Source organism: Strigops habroptila, chromosome 8, assembly GCF_004027225.2.
Source record: "Strigops habroptila isolate Jane chromosome 8, bStrHab1.2.pri, whole genome shotgun sequence".
NCBI classification, from domain to species: domain Eukaryota; kingdom Metazoa; phylum Chordata; class Aves; order Psittaciformes; family Psittacidae; genus Strigops; species Strigops habroptila.
Window position 1 is genome coordinate 39,822,124 of NC_044284.2, and position 17,353 is coordinate 39,839,476.

The following is a 17,353-nucleotide window of genomic DNA, read 5'->3' on the forward strand; positions in this document are numbered from 1 at the left end:
GTACCTTTCTTGAACGTGTTCAAGAGTACCCTCCTGTTGTGTTTTAATCCCAGCTAGCAATAAATCACCAGGCAGGGACTCACTCACTCCTCCCTCATGTGCACCCCCAGCCTACTCACTGGTGGAGTGGTGTAAGAAGCAGAAAAGGCCTCGACTCTGTAAGCACTCTTCAGCAGTAACTAAAGCATCCCTGTGTTATCAATACTGTTTCCAGCACAAATCCAGAAGATAGCCCCAGCCTATCTACTGTGAAGAAAATTAACTCTATCTCAGCCACCACTATCTGGGATTGAGTTACCCACACTGGTGCCTGAGACCTGATGTAACTAGAGCTGCTTGGAGTAGGAGACTGGACTAGATGATCTCCTGAGGTGTCTTCCAGCCCGGAGTATTATGTGATTCTGTGCTGATGCCATGCGGAGTGATGCTTGCTGTTTAGATGCTGGCTGGCTAAGTGTGATCCTTCAGGCTTGCTTTAAACAGAGACTCTGAATTCAGGGATTTCGTTTGTGAGGCATCCACAAAGCTTTTTTGTGAGCTTTTTGTGAATTTTGTTAATCACATTGCAGTTCCAAGCAAACAAATAACCCAAGTGGTGTACTGTTATCTGTAAGTACTGTTAAAGGCTACTTGTGTGCACACACATTTACAGCCCAGCATCTCAGGTTTGCTTCCTTGAGATGTCTCCAGTCCTCCTCTCATTCTGATGAGGCATAAGTTTTGTTGTCCAGTTAATAGGTTCTGATAGGCCAGGGCAAGTACAGGAGGAAGAGAGAAGTACACAGTACATTTAGAGGAAGGGATCTGTGGCATTCCCAGCAGAATAAGTATGGATAAAATCATGCTGTGGCTAATGCTGCTGGCTTATAAATGCTGTAAAAGGTGGAAGATAAGCAAAAGAAGTATGTAAGTGCACCTCAGAAGAACATCTACAGTTTAATGTCCCTCCCACAGCCTCTTTTTTTTTATATATATGAAAATATTTTTTTTTCTCCCCTCTCGTTAATTTATACCTAAGTGCTTACACAGGTCAGAATAGGTAAATAGTCTTTAGAGTGGAAACAAAGTAGGTATTTTTAAAGCTGTTTATGCTCTCTTTGCCCTGTTCCATTTTGAAGTTTGACGTTAGCATCTTTTGAAAGGGAGCATATGGCATTTCTAATTAAGGCCTGTGATTTTCTGACATATAACTGAATAATACATTCCAAATGTTGATAAGCCTTCCAGATGAAAGAATTTTCAGGGACGAAGCACTGTAGCTTTGTGATACATCTTGCTGGAGTACATATGTTATGTAACACTGATCTTAAGAACTTCGAAGAATTTTGCATAGAATACCAGTGTAGTGAGAAAAGAAGGGGTTTGTTTCTTTTGTCTGATGTTAATATTTCTTGGCAAACTCAGGTTTGGATCAGATAACAACTAGGGTGCTTTGTTCCTGAAAGCATTCAGTGTAACTTCATTTTTAAAAGTTTTACTCTGGTTGGGGATTTTATTCATCTTTATCGATTTTGTCAGTCTGCAAGGTTCGTGTATATTTTCACCAGTAGCTCTTATAGAGATGCACTATAGTCCTTCAGTCTTTTCAAAGGGTTTTGCTAATCTAATGTACAATTTGAAATACAAAGAGATTTCTGATAAGCTTCTCTCTTCTCTCAGGGCAGCATGTTAATTGTCCTTGAAATACAGTATGTATCTTTGTCCTCACAGTCCGTTGTCAAATTCAAGCACTGATGATATTTTTATTAATGCCTTATATTTGATAATTGCTGAGCTATAAATTAGAAATGTGTAATTGAAGTGAGGGTGACAGGGGTGAAGGCTTAAGAGGATCATTGTTCAAGTACTGAAGACCCTCTTCTACCTGAACTACTACTATTGTCTACATAAAGTTGGAGGTGAAGTGTTAAATGTACCTGAGGAATTAAAAATATTAGGCCAACAACCAGATGTGACTGAGTGGTGTTAAGAGATTATCTAAGGGATTTTGGAAGCAGATGTAGTTTTGGTCCTCCTTTTTTGTTCTATTTTAGCTTCTTGAGACAGCTCAGTTTATAGGAGAAGGCAACCTTGGAGACCTTCTAACATCTAAACTGTCCATAGCTTCAGAGGCTTCTGAGGATAATGGGGCTGTTGCCATGTCTCTTTTTAGGTTGTGTTTAGGTTGTGTAGTAAAGATGCTGAGAGTTGGAGCCCTGTCAATGTTTGGGATTGTTGAAATTGTACTCATCTTCAATTTTTAGCGGCATTTTATTCAGGTAAAACTGAGAAAAGTCCAAATAACTGCAAAACCATGTTCATGTGAGGAGCTGCTCAAAAGAGTTAGACTGGTCAACTTACTGTGGCCAGCTGCATAGACTCGTAAGACCCTTGGAAATTGGATAGTTACTTGAGCATGCTATCCCAGGCCCACATTATCCCTTCTGGTTTTGTGTATTAGCCGTATAATGACATGTATCCCTTCATAAGTGTTTTATTATTAATACTTATGAGGTTTCTTTTCCATTTGAAGCATTCTTTTCTGTTACATGCAATATGACCTTAAATGTCACAGTGTTGTTTTTGCTGCTCATCCATGAATTTGTTTCATTAAAAATATTTTGTGGCTCTGAGTAGGCTTCTTGATATCAGAGTATCGCATGGGAGCAGAATGACACCCAAGGGATGCAGTGTAATGAAGCAGCATTATGTGCTATACTTTAAATGAGAGTTCTCTTTATGTGAAGTCGGGAGTGGATGTGTCTTTTAGATAATACTGCATTGTGAAATTTCATTGAAATGGATAATTGACAGTCTCAAATCATTTCTCACATAATGCTTTTCTAGATCCCAGCCCTTTTTCCTTAACGGTGCTGTGAACTATTCCCTAGTCTCGTTCTTTTAAACTTTATGGTAACTTTATTAATACACTTGTTTTGTCAAGTCTGCTAAACATTCTTTTTGGTTCCACTAATATTTTCCATGTCATTTTATGTTTTTAAAACTGATATATGAGAAGAATTTGTCTGAGACCTGTATGTATGCATCTTTAATGTCTGTTCTCTTTGGTAAACCTGTGCATGCTTTAGGTTTTATTTTTTTTCTCCCCCCCCCCTTTTCTTTTTTTCCTTTTTTTTTTTTTTTTTGCAGAGAGTGATAATGAACTCTCCAGTGGCACTGGTGATGTGTCAAAGGATTGTCCTGAGAAGATTTTGTATTCCTGGGGAGAATTACTGGGGAGATGGTAATGCTTTATTTCTTAAATTTAGATTTTAAATACTAACCTTTTCTTTGTTTTATGAGACTATATGCTCTTAGCAGGAGGTTTGAAATTCTTCAGCTTACACAGTTTAAAAACTAAAATACAAAACACATTGAATTGTCACTTTAAAAGTGACTGGTAAGTCCTCTTATTTTAACTTCCAGTTATTTGACAAATTTCTCCCACAGTGTCTGCAAAAGTCTTGTTTCATTCAGTGTTTGAGAATGTGTCTATGTATGCTCACGCTGCAGGTCTGTCTTCAAATGAAGAACTTTCTGGCCACCTGTGTTCCTTGTGGCTGGATGTTAAGCTGTCATGAAAGTCAGTGCTTTTTTGTGCTAGAGTAGAAAAGACAGAGCAACTCTAATCTGCCCTGTGTAAGCCACTGGTGCTTGCTCATGCATGTTTAATTGAATGATTTTTTTACAAACGCTGTTTATTTATTTATTTAAATGGGATATATGTAGGTACTGGAAAAGGAATTCTAGAAAGACTGTGATCCTCACTGAAACTGCTACTGTTGGAGAGTAAAATGAAGGCTATTTGTAACCCTAGAGTATGTTCTCAGAAGTGTTATTTCTATGGTTTTAATAAAGTGCTTCAGTAACAGCATATGCTTTGCCAAGATAGGAAAAAGTCTGTGTATTTGCTATCTCTAGGAGACCTTACGCTATTAGCAAATGCCAGAACCACTTACTCAGTTTTGCCTTTGTAAGTAATAGCTTCTGCTGCCTGAGACAAAAATAATTGGAGGCCCTTAATCTGGAATTGGCAAAATTTTCTTTTCCTAACTTCAAAAAGAGAGCTGAAAAACATTTGAAGGATTTATTTGGGCAGTTCCCCCCTTTACTTGGCCGCTTTGTAGCTTTGGAGAAACATGGCCTCTTACTGCTGACCTCATCTTTAATGGAGATCTTATGTGGAGGTTAGTAAATGAAGACATCACAAGATTTTATTGAGCTTAATGAAACCCTTCCCTCCTGCTTGTTTTAACTATTTTGTCACCCAAGAAAGATCTCTTGGGAAGCACAAATATTTAATGGAATGATTGTAGAAATATTCACACACAGAGGAAAAGTGCATAAGTCAGTTGCTCCCTATAAAGTGTGTTTTTGTCACCTGAGAAGGCTGTAAACAGATGTGCTCTGGAGCTGTTTAGAGCTTTCCAAAGCCTGTTCTAAAGGACATCCCAAGAGAGACTTTATAAATTGTTTACAATTTTATATCTTGCACCTCAAAGCCAACAATGATTTTGGCAGGTTTATTTCAATCTGTGTTGCATTTACATTGGAAAATGGTACTTTCTGATTTTTTTTTTAATATTTTTTTTTTTTTAAATTCATACATTAGTTGATTATTTTTAATTTTTGCCCTTGCCAAATAGCTGGACTTCTGTGGATAAGCATGCTGAAGTAAGGAACTGCCCAGAGCTCATTCTCTCAAACTTCACCTAACTATTTCTTCAAGTTACTGTTGTATACTGTTCAATGAGACAAAAGATTTAAGACTTTTGGAGTAAACTGTTTTGAAGTCCTAACATACACATTTATCTTGGAGAATCATGTAGTACTTAAAACATCTTAGTTAAAAATCAGTTTAAAATGGCATGAGAAATGGGAAATCCCAGACAGCTTGAAGACTAGCAGTAGCAAACATTTGCTTCAGGAGTGTCTCAAGCAATATTACCTTTTGAGTTAAATTCAAGTGTATGAAATACTTGAATTCTTGAATAGCATAATGTTATATTTTAAGAACAAAACCTGGAAACAGTAACAGATGAAAACTGTTAACAATTTGAAAACTAAAAATAGATTGAAGTAAAATCTTGTGTGTTGAAAATTGCACCATATTCTAGTGGAATATCTGTGCACTTGTTAATTTTTGTTTATTTACTTTTTCACATTTCCACTTGGAAAACTGGTTTGCTGATTTGTCTCTTAGATGAAAAATTTCTCGCACCTTAATTGCTTCTTGTAATTCCATTACAATGTCACTCTAACCTAATGGCCTGACTCAGCAGAAACATTGCTCCAAGAGTCTCCTTCAAACATATAAACAGCAATAAGAATAAGGTAATTTATCAAAAAATCAATAAGCAGGTGTGAAGTAATAGAATAACTTTTAATTTATTTTACTATTTACAACATCCTCAGCATGGAAGTTGTTCTTGCAAGCTAGTTTAGCTGAGTACGAAACTATTTCTGGTGTAGGTGGTGGGGTTTTTAATTGTTTGTTTTTCCTTGTGTTTTTGTGGGTTTGGGTTTTTTTTTTTTTTTTTTTTAAGTAGTAATAGTCAATAGCAGTCTTTGATTAGAAATATTTGTTTACTTGTGAAGTTGGAGCATAGTCTATGCGTTGCAGTTTTATATCCTTGCTCTCTGATGTTTTAAAATTGTCTTTGCCTTTTGTGCAAGAGAATTACAGTACTTTGTAGCAAATTAAGAGATGTCAGCATTCATGAATGACCCATTTCTTTTCCCCTTAAAAAAATATGCTGAAAGATAAGACTAGAATAAGGCAAGCATGTTTTTTATGCTTGTTTCTCTTATGGTCTGTCTAAAGAGGTGTCAGAAAGTGTTTAGGAATGTAAGGCGCCCCGGGCCTCTACACAAAGGAGGGATAAATGCGTATTTGTTCATTATAGTAGAATACAGAGCAAGGATTGTTAGTGATCAAGCTGTTTTACAAACAGACATTGAGAAACTGAGACGTTGTCTCTTAAAATTATGAAGTTACGCTTTACCGCATGGACTAATGTTGCTAAAGTATTACCTCTATCATAAAACTATTTCAATATATAACAAATCCAGTAAAATCTGGTGTACTGTAGCATGTTTAATTCTCAATTGTATGTTCAGTAGTAAGGATGGTATTGAATTTGCATCTCTGTTAGCTGTTGCCATAAGCCATTTGTATTGTTTTCTTGGTGTTGCTGAAAAATTCCCTGTTAAATTTCTGTGGGAATGTTCCTTTTTAGCTGTTCATTTTATTTTATATGCTTGCAGAGTCCTCAGTGAAGGCCACCTGTGTTTCTCATATAACGCATATCATAGGAGGTTTGGGTTGGAAGGCACCTTAAAGATCATCTAATTCCAACCCTTTCTGCCACGGGCAGGGGCACCTTCCACTAGACCAGGTTGCTCAAAGCCCCGTCCAACCTGGCCTTGAACACTGCCAGGGATGGGGCATCCACAAGTTCTCTGGGCGATCTGTGCCTCACCACTCTCACAGTGAAGAATTTCTTCGTAATAATCTAATCTAAACCTTCCCTATTTCAGTTGAAATCCATTTCCCCTTGTCCTGTCACTACTTGCCCTTGTAAAAAGTCCCTCTCCAGCTGAATCCTTCTCCAGGCTGAACAAGCCCAACTCTCTCAGCCTGTCTTCAAAGGGCAGGTGCTCTGATCATCTTTGTGGCCCACCTCCAAATGTAATACCCAAACTAATCTGATCTGAAGTGAGCTGTGAACGCTTAATTTTCACACAACTTGAGCTTTAAGTTTCTGGTGGCTTTTGTTGTTTGTTTGTTTGTTTGTTTGTTTCTGATTGTATTTTTCAAAACTTTGTAACCACTTAGATTATCTAGGTCTTTTAATATTTCTGTGATTATTTTTTTCTTTCTAGTTTTTTCCCATCACAAAACCATTAGTCTAATGTGATTTTGCTGCAAGATGTACAGAGAAAGAATAAGAAAGAATAAGGGCATTATGTAATCTTTCTTAAAATTCTCAAATCATTTGGAAAAATATCATCCTCGGAGCATAGGAAGAAGAAATTTCTTTAGGGCACCTTTTAAACAGTAGTGGTGAACTGTTCACACCTTGATGACCCGTTTCAAAGAATGAGTACTCTAAACCTTCACTTAAAATGGAGGGTGAAATTGTAGGTTATTTAATTTAATCACAGCTTGCTAGCATTTGGCTAAACTGCTGCTCTCACTATTCTGCTACCAGTAGAGTTGAAAAACATAGAAACGGTCAAAACAATAGCAGAGCAAAGCACTTCCTACATTGGAAAGAACAAAGAGTCAATTCACACAGGCTTCCTGCTGCATTGCAGGAAATGAAAATTGCCATAATAAGTCAAAGCGAGGTTTGATCTAGATCAGTAAACACTATTAACTCAAAAAGGATTTTAAACATCTGTGACTGAAAGCTCAGCAATATGGCCCATGTGCAGTGATTTTATCAGAAATGTATGGGCTCAGTGACTGGATTATTTTTAAAAAACACATCTTTAGTATTCAGTCTGTCTGACTATGGCCTTTCATAATTCAGTGTACCAACTTTTGTAGGATTAATTACACAGTGTTGGAAAATAAAACACCAGTCATCCTTCAGTTGTCTCCCTGCATTTCTTGGTGTATGTACACATGCACAAGATAGTAAATCACCAGCTCAGACTAATAGGCAGATTTATTTGGAATGTTGGGATTTTACCAAGGTATGTGCAAGTGGCATTTACAAAATACTCTTGGCGTGAAGTCTAAAACTGGAACTTCAGTTTTCATGTTAGTACTTCTGAAACTGACTTTTGTTTGTTTTCCAAAATTTACTTCTCTATATAGCTTAGGTTATTTTTAATTTTCTTTTTTTAACCAAAGCTAAATGTATATGTTGAACAAATAGTTAAGTTGAGTTGTCTGCACAGATGGCATGGTTTCCACTTTCAATTCCAGTTGTTCTTCGTTAGCCAGTTTAGTTAAATTTCTGCAACTGCTTGTTGTTTTAATTTTCATTAATTTCGCTACACCTGGAAAATTTGTATATCACTGTATTTTGCTGCTGGTTCTTATTGTAAATCTTTGCAGAATTTTTGCTTTCCATCTGACAAATACTACTTAGTGTAACCAGTGGAAGTTTATGTTGCCAGTAGCTGACTCTACTTTTCAGAATAATGTTGGGAAGTTTAAAAACTTTTAATGTTTTTTATCTTGATTTCTATACCTGTAGTTGAAGTATAATATTCAAGTGATTGTTTGTTTCTTAGGCACAATAATCTTGTTGTGAGACCGAACGGATTGTCTACCCTGGTGAAAAGCGGTGTTCCAGAAGCACTAAGGGCAGAGGTTTGGCAGTTGCTGGCAGGATGCCATGACAACCAGGCAATGCTGGATAAATACAGAGTTCTCATCACAATGGTAAGGATGGATTTTTTTTTTTTTCCTCCTCCTCCCCCCCCCCTTGGTTAAAATGAGTTCTGCCGATCAGCAGTTTTATTCCATGGCAAAGTAGGAAAAGGGTGAACCAGTTCAACTTATTTTAAGCAACTGAAGTTGTTATTAGGTGATTTTACCTCCTGCCATGGGTACCTGCTGAATGGCATTAAAATAGAAAATGCTGACCTATATCTGTAGTAATGCTTGACATTTAGCTTTCTATGCACTTGCTGTGATTGTAATAAGCACATCAGCTTGTTGTTCAGGTGTTTGTTTGGGTTATTTTATAAACTCTTTGTTTTTTCAACAGTTTCTGTTCTCTGTATGCCTCGGTTTTTCTGGTTTTTTGCTGAAAAACCCCCAAAACTCCCAAAAAAACCAACCCTCCACCCAAAAAAAAAAAAGGGGGGGCCAACAAAAAACCCCAAACAAACAAAGCCTCACAAAGTTGGGTATTTCTTATTTTGTTTTTTATTTTAAGAAAGAATGTTAATGCCTTTTTTACCCCCCACTAAATCAGTCTCCTTTCTGTATGAGCGATCTGAGAAGAGAATGCTTCTAGGAATCTTTTCCCATTCTGTATCTGTCATCAGTAAACACTTTAAGAAATTGTCTGCATAGATGTTCCAGATTGCTTGTAGCTGTGACTGAAAGAACGAAATTACTGTGTTGCAGGAACAGAAACTCTGTGCAGTGTCAGGAGGTAAACTCGCCATTTGGAGTTCTAAAATCCTTGCCACTGCAGGGTAGTTATGCGCTCTGAGAAAAACAGTGCGCTCAAAAATGGCCATAATGGCAGAAACAGAGGAAGATAATTTTATGTTGCTCAGAGAAGGTGTTGGGTTTGTTATGTACGGAATGAATCATCTGTTCATACAAAAATTCTGGGGTATACGTTAGTAAAAGTTCTCTTTCATAATGTTGTTATATCTTTTTGATACTTGTCCTATTAATTTGACCTACCTGCTATGTTTGTAAAGTTTAAAAGCATTCCGGAGTGAGAGCTGTCCTCGTGGCTTCTTTTTCCTTTACCCATAAAGAAGGATGTTTTGATAGTGTAAATTTTTCTTTTTGACGTTGTAGTTGGGTTATATTTTCCTTAGAAACCATTCACAGGACATCTGTCAGCTGTATGTTGCATCAAAACCACCTCCATTATTTTGCTCTTGCTTTCCGAAAGTGGGGAAGATGTTTGGTTCACAGCGGAGGAGGGAGTAGAAAACTTCTAAAATGCAAGCCTTATCTTGATGGTAGGGCCTCATGCCTTAAAAGTACTTTGCTGCACTTGGCCCTTTCATCATGGAAATATTTCAATGACGTATATACTGGAAGATGACATCTCATACAACATTAAATATAAAATATTATGCTGTTATGGATTAGAAAATTAAATCCTATTCTGAACTTAGGCATTTATGCAAACTCAGGTTTTTTTTTCTGAAGTAAATCTCTTTTATTGTGAAATCACAAAATTTCTTCCATGGTCTGGCTGTGTATAACTGCTGGTGATCGCATCATTTCATATACATTGCATGAAAGGTTTCATGAAAAGAAACGAACAGGAGAGCATCTATGCCAGAGCTAAGGCTCATTTTTAGGAATAGTTAATACTGATGCTCAAAAAAAATTTGTCAGCTAATTTTTTTAAAATGAATTATCTGATATTTATGTCTGTGAACAGGCAGTTTCATTTTGGTGTGTTGGTAGTGTGAATTAAGATATTTGGGAGAGAGAGAGAGGGGCAGGTACGTATATATTGTTTTCTGAATCCTACTAAAGGCTTTGTTGTAATGTTATGTGTGTCAATAATAATATGCATGTTAAACTTCAGAGTTTTTGGGTATTAATGATTGTTCACTTGCTTCTCCTGTGTGAGAAAGCAGAATTGATTTCTTTTTCCTGCATTGTTTGTATGCTACCATCCTAGTACACCAAGAACATGTACTTTATTTTTTCCATCAAATACATAGCTTCAGTCTTAATTCTTTCAGTTTATGCATAAGTTTACACAGATTGATTCTCTCCTTGTATTTTGGTCATTCTGCTTAATGTTTCTCTCTTGTTTAGGCTTACTTCTGGAAGCTAGATATTTTTGTGAGTGTCTTCACCATGTTAGTAGTATATTCTGTAAGTGTGTGCATTCCTAAGTGTAATTCTGTAAGACGTTCCTAGGTGGTTAGAGGTGGCAGTGTTCTGCACTTGCAGTGCTGAGAATAAAGCATGCTGAGATACAAGAAGTAGGAGATGGTAGTAACATCTGTGAACTTGACCCCCTACCTACTCACCTCCTCACACAACTCCCCCTCAAACAGCTTTCTCCCTTAAATGGCTCCCCATTACTGCCTAGTGCCCTTGAACATTTCGTAACAATTTCAGAGGGCTAACTTGAGGAACAAATCTTGAAAACTGTCATTTTACTATCATAGCTTAAAAGGTGATAGCTGGAATTACAGTAGGGTACCTAATTTGTGACTACCTCCTATGGGGAACAGAGAAATCTGGTAAAAACTGTAACTTTACTGCAGCGTTGCTGTTTTAACTCCTTGTATAGCTGTTCTTGCTAGTGGAGGAGGATAATTGTATTGTTGGCAGGACAAAAATGTGTTCCTTATGGTGAACTGAATGATAGCAGACTCTCAACATCTTAATTTAGAGACTTCATACAGACACATTTGTTGTTCTACTCCCATTGTGTGCAGTTTGTGCAGTAGTATGTTAGATTGGCCAACTATTACTCACATCACTTGACAGATCTGGTATGCATGTTATACTGCATATATCCATCTGTTTACAGAGCTCTGAAATCTTCTACAGTATTTTTCAGTTAGAAGAGTGTTTTGTTCAGTGTGTTCTGTAGGAGAGTAATTTGGAGCTTGTTTTAGTGTTTCAGTTCAGCACAGAAAGCAAAATAAAATCTTTGTCTTATTTAGAAAAATCAGTGCTGTACTTATATTCTGCAAAAAGGCATGTCCTGCAGTGGAGGTCAACAGTCTGTCAAGAATGATCTAGTGAACTGTGCTTCCTTTCCCATATCAGAGCATTCATGTGCTGATACGTTTCTCATTTCTAGGTGAGTTTGGAGTTCCAGGAGGAAAAGGAGAAAGAAATACTTATTCTCTCACAAATACCTTCTTACTGATGAGTACTATCTTGCTAAATCTTACGTCTCCTACTGAGTTCCAGCTTGGTGATTACTGTGAGCCTCTCAGAAATTTTGACTGGAACACAATAGTAGGTCTTGCATACAATTTTAGAGAGTAGGAGTTGTAATTTGGCAGCTGCTTCATTTCTGACATGTATGTAAATCTCTGTAACAATCAAAATCTGCCTTAGTTACTCTTCTGGCATGTGTGCCGTAGGCTTTTGACCTTGCTGCACGTAGCACAGTACAAGAAAGGGAAAATAAAACATAAATCAGCAGAGATAAATGTGTATATATGTATCTTTGTATATTTATTTTAAGGAAAAGACAAAGGCAAATCAGAGTGAGAAAAATCTGCTCGTGGTGATAATGAAGGGGTAGTACTGGTACTTGTATATAGAGCTTTTGTAAAAGCGTGTCAGGTCCATTTGTTGAAAGATTATAAGTAGAAAACCATGCAGAAGATAGAGTCACTTAGCTGATAGAGTTTTTCTTCTGCCTACTTGACATTATTTCATGTTCAGCTTCATTGGCTCCTCTCTAGACATTTGCTGAATTTTTCCATGACGAGATATATTTTGAGCTCCAGTAAACTGATCAGTGGCAAGCTGCAGTTTACCCCATTTACAATTGAGGTGACTGGGAATCCTCTTCAGCAATAATTATGCTCCACTTGGCCTCACTCTGTCCCTTTCAGGTGTCAGGCACTGTCAATGTGTAAATCGTTAGAAATCTGCTGTCACTTGATGGCAGTAATAAAGAACACTTGTTGTATCTCAGTTGCGACAGATGTTTTATTTATTGCATCTTACACTGCCTATTATTAATGTTTTGCTTTTCTGGTTTAGATGGTTTCATTCTTGTATGTTTTCTCACTCTGAATTTGTGGGGCAAGACTTCTTTCCATCCTTTTCAGTGTTACAGACTGAGTACCTGTTTTATAATGCTGTTACTAATTACTCTTGAAATTACCCACACTCAAATGCCTTTTCCTAAGTTTAGAAAGAAAGGGTTGTATGTAGTTGTGTAAGTAAAATAATGAAGGCGGAAAAAAAGGCAGACATTCACATTCTGTACTTTCAAAACTTTTGGATGGACCATTTTAAGGTAGGATTTATGATTGTTTGTGACATCATACATTGAAATGTATGATTTCTTTATAAAAGACTTTCAGTATAGAGTCTGATTTCCATTAGAAATAAGCTGTATGTACAAAGTTCATCTACAGCTTTTAAATGCTGCTGCTCTGGTTTAAGGGAACAAAACTTGTTTTAAATTTATTATTCGTTAAAGATTGGTCAGAAAAAGAAGCCCGGTTTCATATGAAGTAGTTGCTGGCAGTATTATGTTGCTCAAAAGCAATGAAAGTTTGCATAGGAACGTGAATGCCCGTGAGATGGATTGTGACTTTGAGTCCAAGTTCTTTAAGAAAGACCTAATGGCTGTCCTTCCAAATGACTTGTAAGAGGACCAAAAATAAGATTATTTGTATATCGTCATAATTTCCTTTGGCAATATGAGCATGTGCCCAGAACAGTTAGAGATAATGACTAATTAAAGGGTCAGGCTTCAGAAAAGTTGGCCAAAAAATAGCTTTGTCTGCTGACTCTGTAATGTTGTGTTGCATCTGGGCCAGTAAAGTTTCAAGCCACTCACCAGAAGAGTCAAAATCTTAAGAATTCTTCCACAGTCTGAAGCAAATACAAGAGGCATTGATTTGGGGATTAAATATTGCCATATCATGAAGATAATATGTCCCAGTAATGCAGTAATTTGAAATTGGCACTAATCACACAAAGTCCAATTCTCATGCAGTAGGGACCAGTTATACGAAAGTACATTCCATTGCTGCAGAAGATGGAGCAAATATATTGAGTTTTGAGCTGGATGAAATCTAATCATTTTAGAGCTAAGATACGTAGTTAATCCATTCTGTTTGGACCAGTGTTGTTATTTCTGATTCCTACAAGACAGATCCCCTCATTATAAGGCAAAAAGAGAAACCTGAAAGTTAAGATTTCGGATTTCTGGAGACTTCTCAGGTCAAGGTGTTTTGCAGGCCCAGATACAAAATGAAACTTTAGCACTTGTTTGCTGAAAAGAGCAGTAAATGAAGCAAGCGGAAGCAGTGTGTATACACTGTTGGAATCACTTGTTCCATGTTACTCCCATTAATTTCCTCATATCCATTTAGTCACAAGCCCTGCAGTGCATGTGTTTGGGTGCCTAAGCCACGATTGGTGGTGTGTGACGTGGAGGACAAGGGGTGCTGGCTACAAAGCCATCCCTGCATCTTTTGGGTCTAAAGAAAAGGAGGAGCTGCAGTAGAGAAATATCTTTGGAATTCTTTAACAACTGTATTTCGTTATTATAAGTACCTTCTGAGAACAGAAACTTTTTCATAGTGGGAAGTCCTGCAAAGGGATGTCTTTATCATCTCTTCTCCCAAAAGTGTAATAGTAATCTCTTGTCCAAAATGAAAGGTTAGAAATAGGGTAACTAAAAATAGCAAATACTGGTGTTGAAATTTCATCTGCTTAAGCACAGTCTTCCATATCTTGGGGTAGCTCTAATTATCTGTTTTCCTTGGTGCATCTATCTGCAAACTGATCTCAAAGGACTGAAGATCAACTTTCATGTAAACCTAATGTAGAAATGTATGTACTTGTTCAACTTTGAAATTACTGATGTGTTCAGATAAGAAAAGGTACTTGCTTCTTTGTTTCATGCTTTAAAATATTACCTAGCTTTTTTTATTTTTATTGCTAGCTTGCTCACAAAGGTAGTAAACGGAAAGTGGAGGATTTTACAAATTTTACAAATCAGTCTATGCAAATAGATTAAATGCAGTTGATTTTGAAACTGGTGCCTTGATGCCATGTTTGTGTGTGTTTTGTAGTTATTTTATTTGTGTGAAAGTTGGGTTGAAACAGTTTAGCTGTGGATTCAGAGAATTACTTATATAGGAAGGCTATTTTAGTTTGAGTAGAAAATTAATCAAGCTTGTTATTTGCAGCAATACCAAAGGATATTGTTAGCACTAGGAAGAGGAATATTTTTTGTCCCAATGGCATCGTGCAGGGTTCCACTGCTCAGTGTTCTGAGACTAATTAATCAGTAAGAGTGTCTAATTAAAAAGATGACTGTTCACCAGCTGCCACAGCAGGTTGGGTAATGGACTGAAACATTAGAGTATTTTGTAGCAAATATTTGTGTTCAGAATGCTGCATCTGTTTGTCCTAATGCAGAGAAGCATTCTCAAATTTCCAAATAGGCTACTGTCCTGGACTACAGCCAAAACCCGTATGTGACTATCCTCTTTTCTTTTGATACATGTGCTTATGGCAAACAGCCTACTGAAAATGAAAAGGCCTCCCCTTTTGCAAGAAGGTGTCCTTTGAAGGCGGTACGTTGCCCAGTTTTGATCACAGATGTTTGAAACACAGCATGCCCATCTTTTTGCACTGAACAAATTTCCCAGCAGTAAAAATTAAGTAGTTTCAGAAATGCTGATCTCTACATTTTTGTTCTAGTTTTTTTTTTTTCTTTGCACCTTTATTTGTTCTCTTTTCTAATCGGGAATGGTCTCACTTTTAGAGAGATCAGATATCAAGTATGCATAGCTATATGCTTATTAATGGTAAAAGATCCTATTATATAAAGATCAATTATCATTATAAAAAATTGAATTGTTTTGTTGTATTTTTTTTTTCCAGTTGACTAAGAAGAGGTAACTAAGACCTGGTTTATTGCTTGTTGAATGAGATACTTAGATATTAAGCAAAACAGTTATAAAGGAACTGATCACTTCGAGATGTATGTGCAACTTTTTCAGTTTCATGTTTCTTTTAAATTCAGTATCTATAGGCAGTTTCTTAAGTTTTACTTTTTTCCCACCTTTTCTGAAGGGGCAAGCATAGGATGACTATCACTTAACTCTTAAACTGAGATCATTCATCTCATGGCAAATGTCAGATTCCTAATATTTTTTAATTTAATGTGGTTTGTAGAGGAAAAATCAGATTGTATGCTGGTTTAATTGGTAGGATGCCTCATTTTTGGTATAAGTTGAACCACTAGTGCTGACAGTTACAGTCTCTACTTTGAATTATTTTAGTGGTGCTGCATACTGTGGAATAATAAAGAATATATGAACTGAAAATGCTTATTAGATATTAGTGAAAAAAATACTGCCTCTGAAGAGCAGAAGTTGACAGAATTTTAATTCTTTAAATAGCTTCATTTAAATTCAGACTTCAAATAAAAGATTTAGTGTATCACGAATGTACTGGGGTACCTAGTTTCATAGTAAATGTTAATATTACCCTTAGAAACTCAAGGATGAAATGTCCCTAAGGTGAACTTAATTTGCCAAGTTTTGATTCATTCAGAACTCACCTGGAGAAAATCTTTCAATTTTGTGTGCACAGAAGGAAAAATCTTGAGCTTACTCTTAATCAGAGAATCTTCAATTTAATGACAGCTCTTTTCAGGAAGAAAAAAAAAGAGTAGCACCCATTAGTAATTTTTATTTTATGTCATCTTAATTTTACCTTTTATGTATGATATCTGAAGTGGAAAATAATGTCAATTTTTTTTTTTTTTTCAGGGCCTGCATAAAATGATAAAAAGTTCTGCTACATTAAGAGTTTTCCTGCAATTACTTTTCTATACACAGCTGCTTAGGATAGCACTGAAATGACACTCACAATACAATTACTGGCTCTTGGAGTGCTGTGTGACCTGCCAGCTCAAAAAGTCACATAAATTGACACTTCAGTTCTGAAGGCTAGAGTACAAATGAGATTTGCATTTGCCCTCTTGGAGGCCACATTCTGGTTTTATCTGTTGGAATTTATAATCTGTTACCTGCAAAACCAGGGGAGCCTTGGGTAGTATTAATGCTATGGCCTGAATAGGTTTAAATGATGATCACTGGAAGAATTGATGTTAAAATTGATAGTTTCATAGACTCTGGATATATGTGGATTGATGCAGAGAAGTGTTTCGTTAAATAGGATGGAGCAGGGATGTCTCAGTGTCTTGATATTTCTTTACAGTAGAGGGTATGGTAATAGCTGCTGGTTCTGGAAAATGCTTGGCACCTCAGAACTTGTATTAAAATCTATGATGCTCCTTCCCAGATAAAACATTAATTGGTATACTAGTTTAATTTGAATACTGGTTTGATAATAGGTGTTCAGTTTTCCTGTAGTGCTGATGCTGAAAGAGCAGCAATAGTAAGGCAATGTTTTAAACAATGGTATTCTATACCACTGAGTACAATGGGATAATTTCTGAAGTTCTCTGCAGTGTGTGTTGTCTTTATGTAATGCATATTCATTCTGTGTATATGCATCTCTCTCTTGCAGTATAGGGCACTGCTTAGATGAAGCAAATTGTTATGTATGTGGGCCACTGCAATAGAACTGCAATTCCTGAGAACATGATATCTTTTAAACAATCAACCTTCTCTTGGTATTACTCTTTCATCTGAAATTCACTTCTTCCTAACCAGCCTCTGCCTTCAAGCAAGTGTTGCATAAGTGTCATTCAGGAGGCTGAATTACTTAAGGGCTGGAGCTGTTGAAGGTGAGAGGAAGAGACAAACCACTGAGTTCACTATGTTACTGTAATGGAGCAGTTAGTATGAGAGGAATTAGGTGGTATTATCTGTATAGCATCCACATTCTGGAAATCAAAAGGCTGCACTCAGAGTCAGGGTAATGGCATTCTCAATGTCTTGTTTGTAAGGCTAACTTATTTCTGTGATTGTGCGTGTAAATAAACAGTAATGCCAGTCTTCAAAAGAA

General features: G+C 36.7%; 1 protein-coding gene across 3 annotated transcripts in view; it reads left to right on the forward strand.

The window, feature by feature from the left end:
• The window catches only part of RABGAP1L (RAB GTPase activating protein 1 like), a 252,449-nt gene that overhangs the window by 60,222 nt on the left and 174,874 nt on the right, over positions 1-17,353 (forward strand). For all 3 annotated transcript variants that reach the window (XM_030493475.1, XM_030493474.1, XM_030493476.1), the window contains 2 exons: positions 3,130-3,223; positions 8,230-8,380. In XM_030493475.1, the coding sequence (XP_030349335.1) occupies positions 3,130-3,223; positions 8,230-8,380 (245 nt within the window). The remainder of the gene's footprint in view (positions 1-3,129; positions 3,224-8,229; positions 8,381-17,353) is intronic.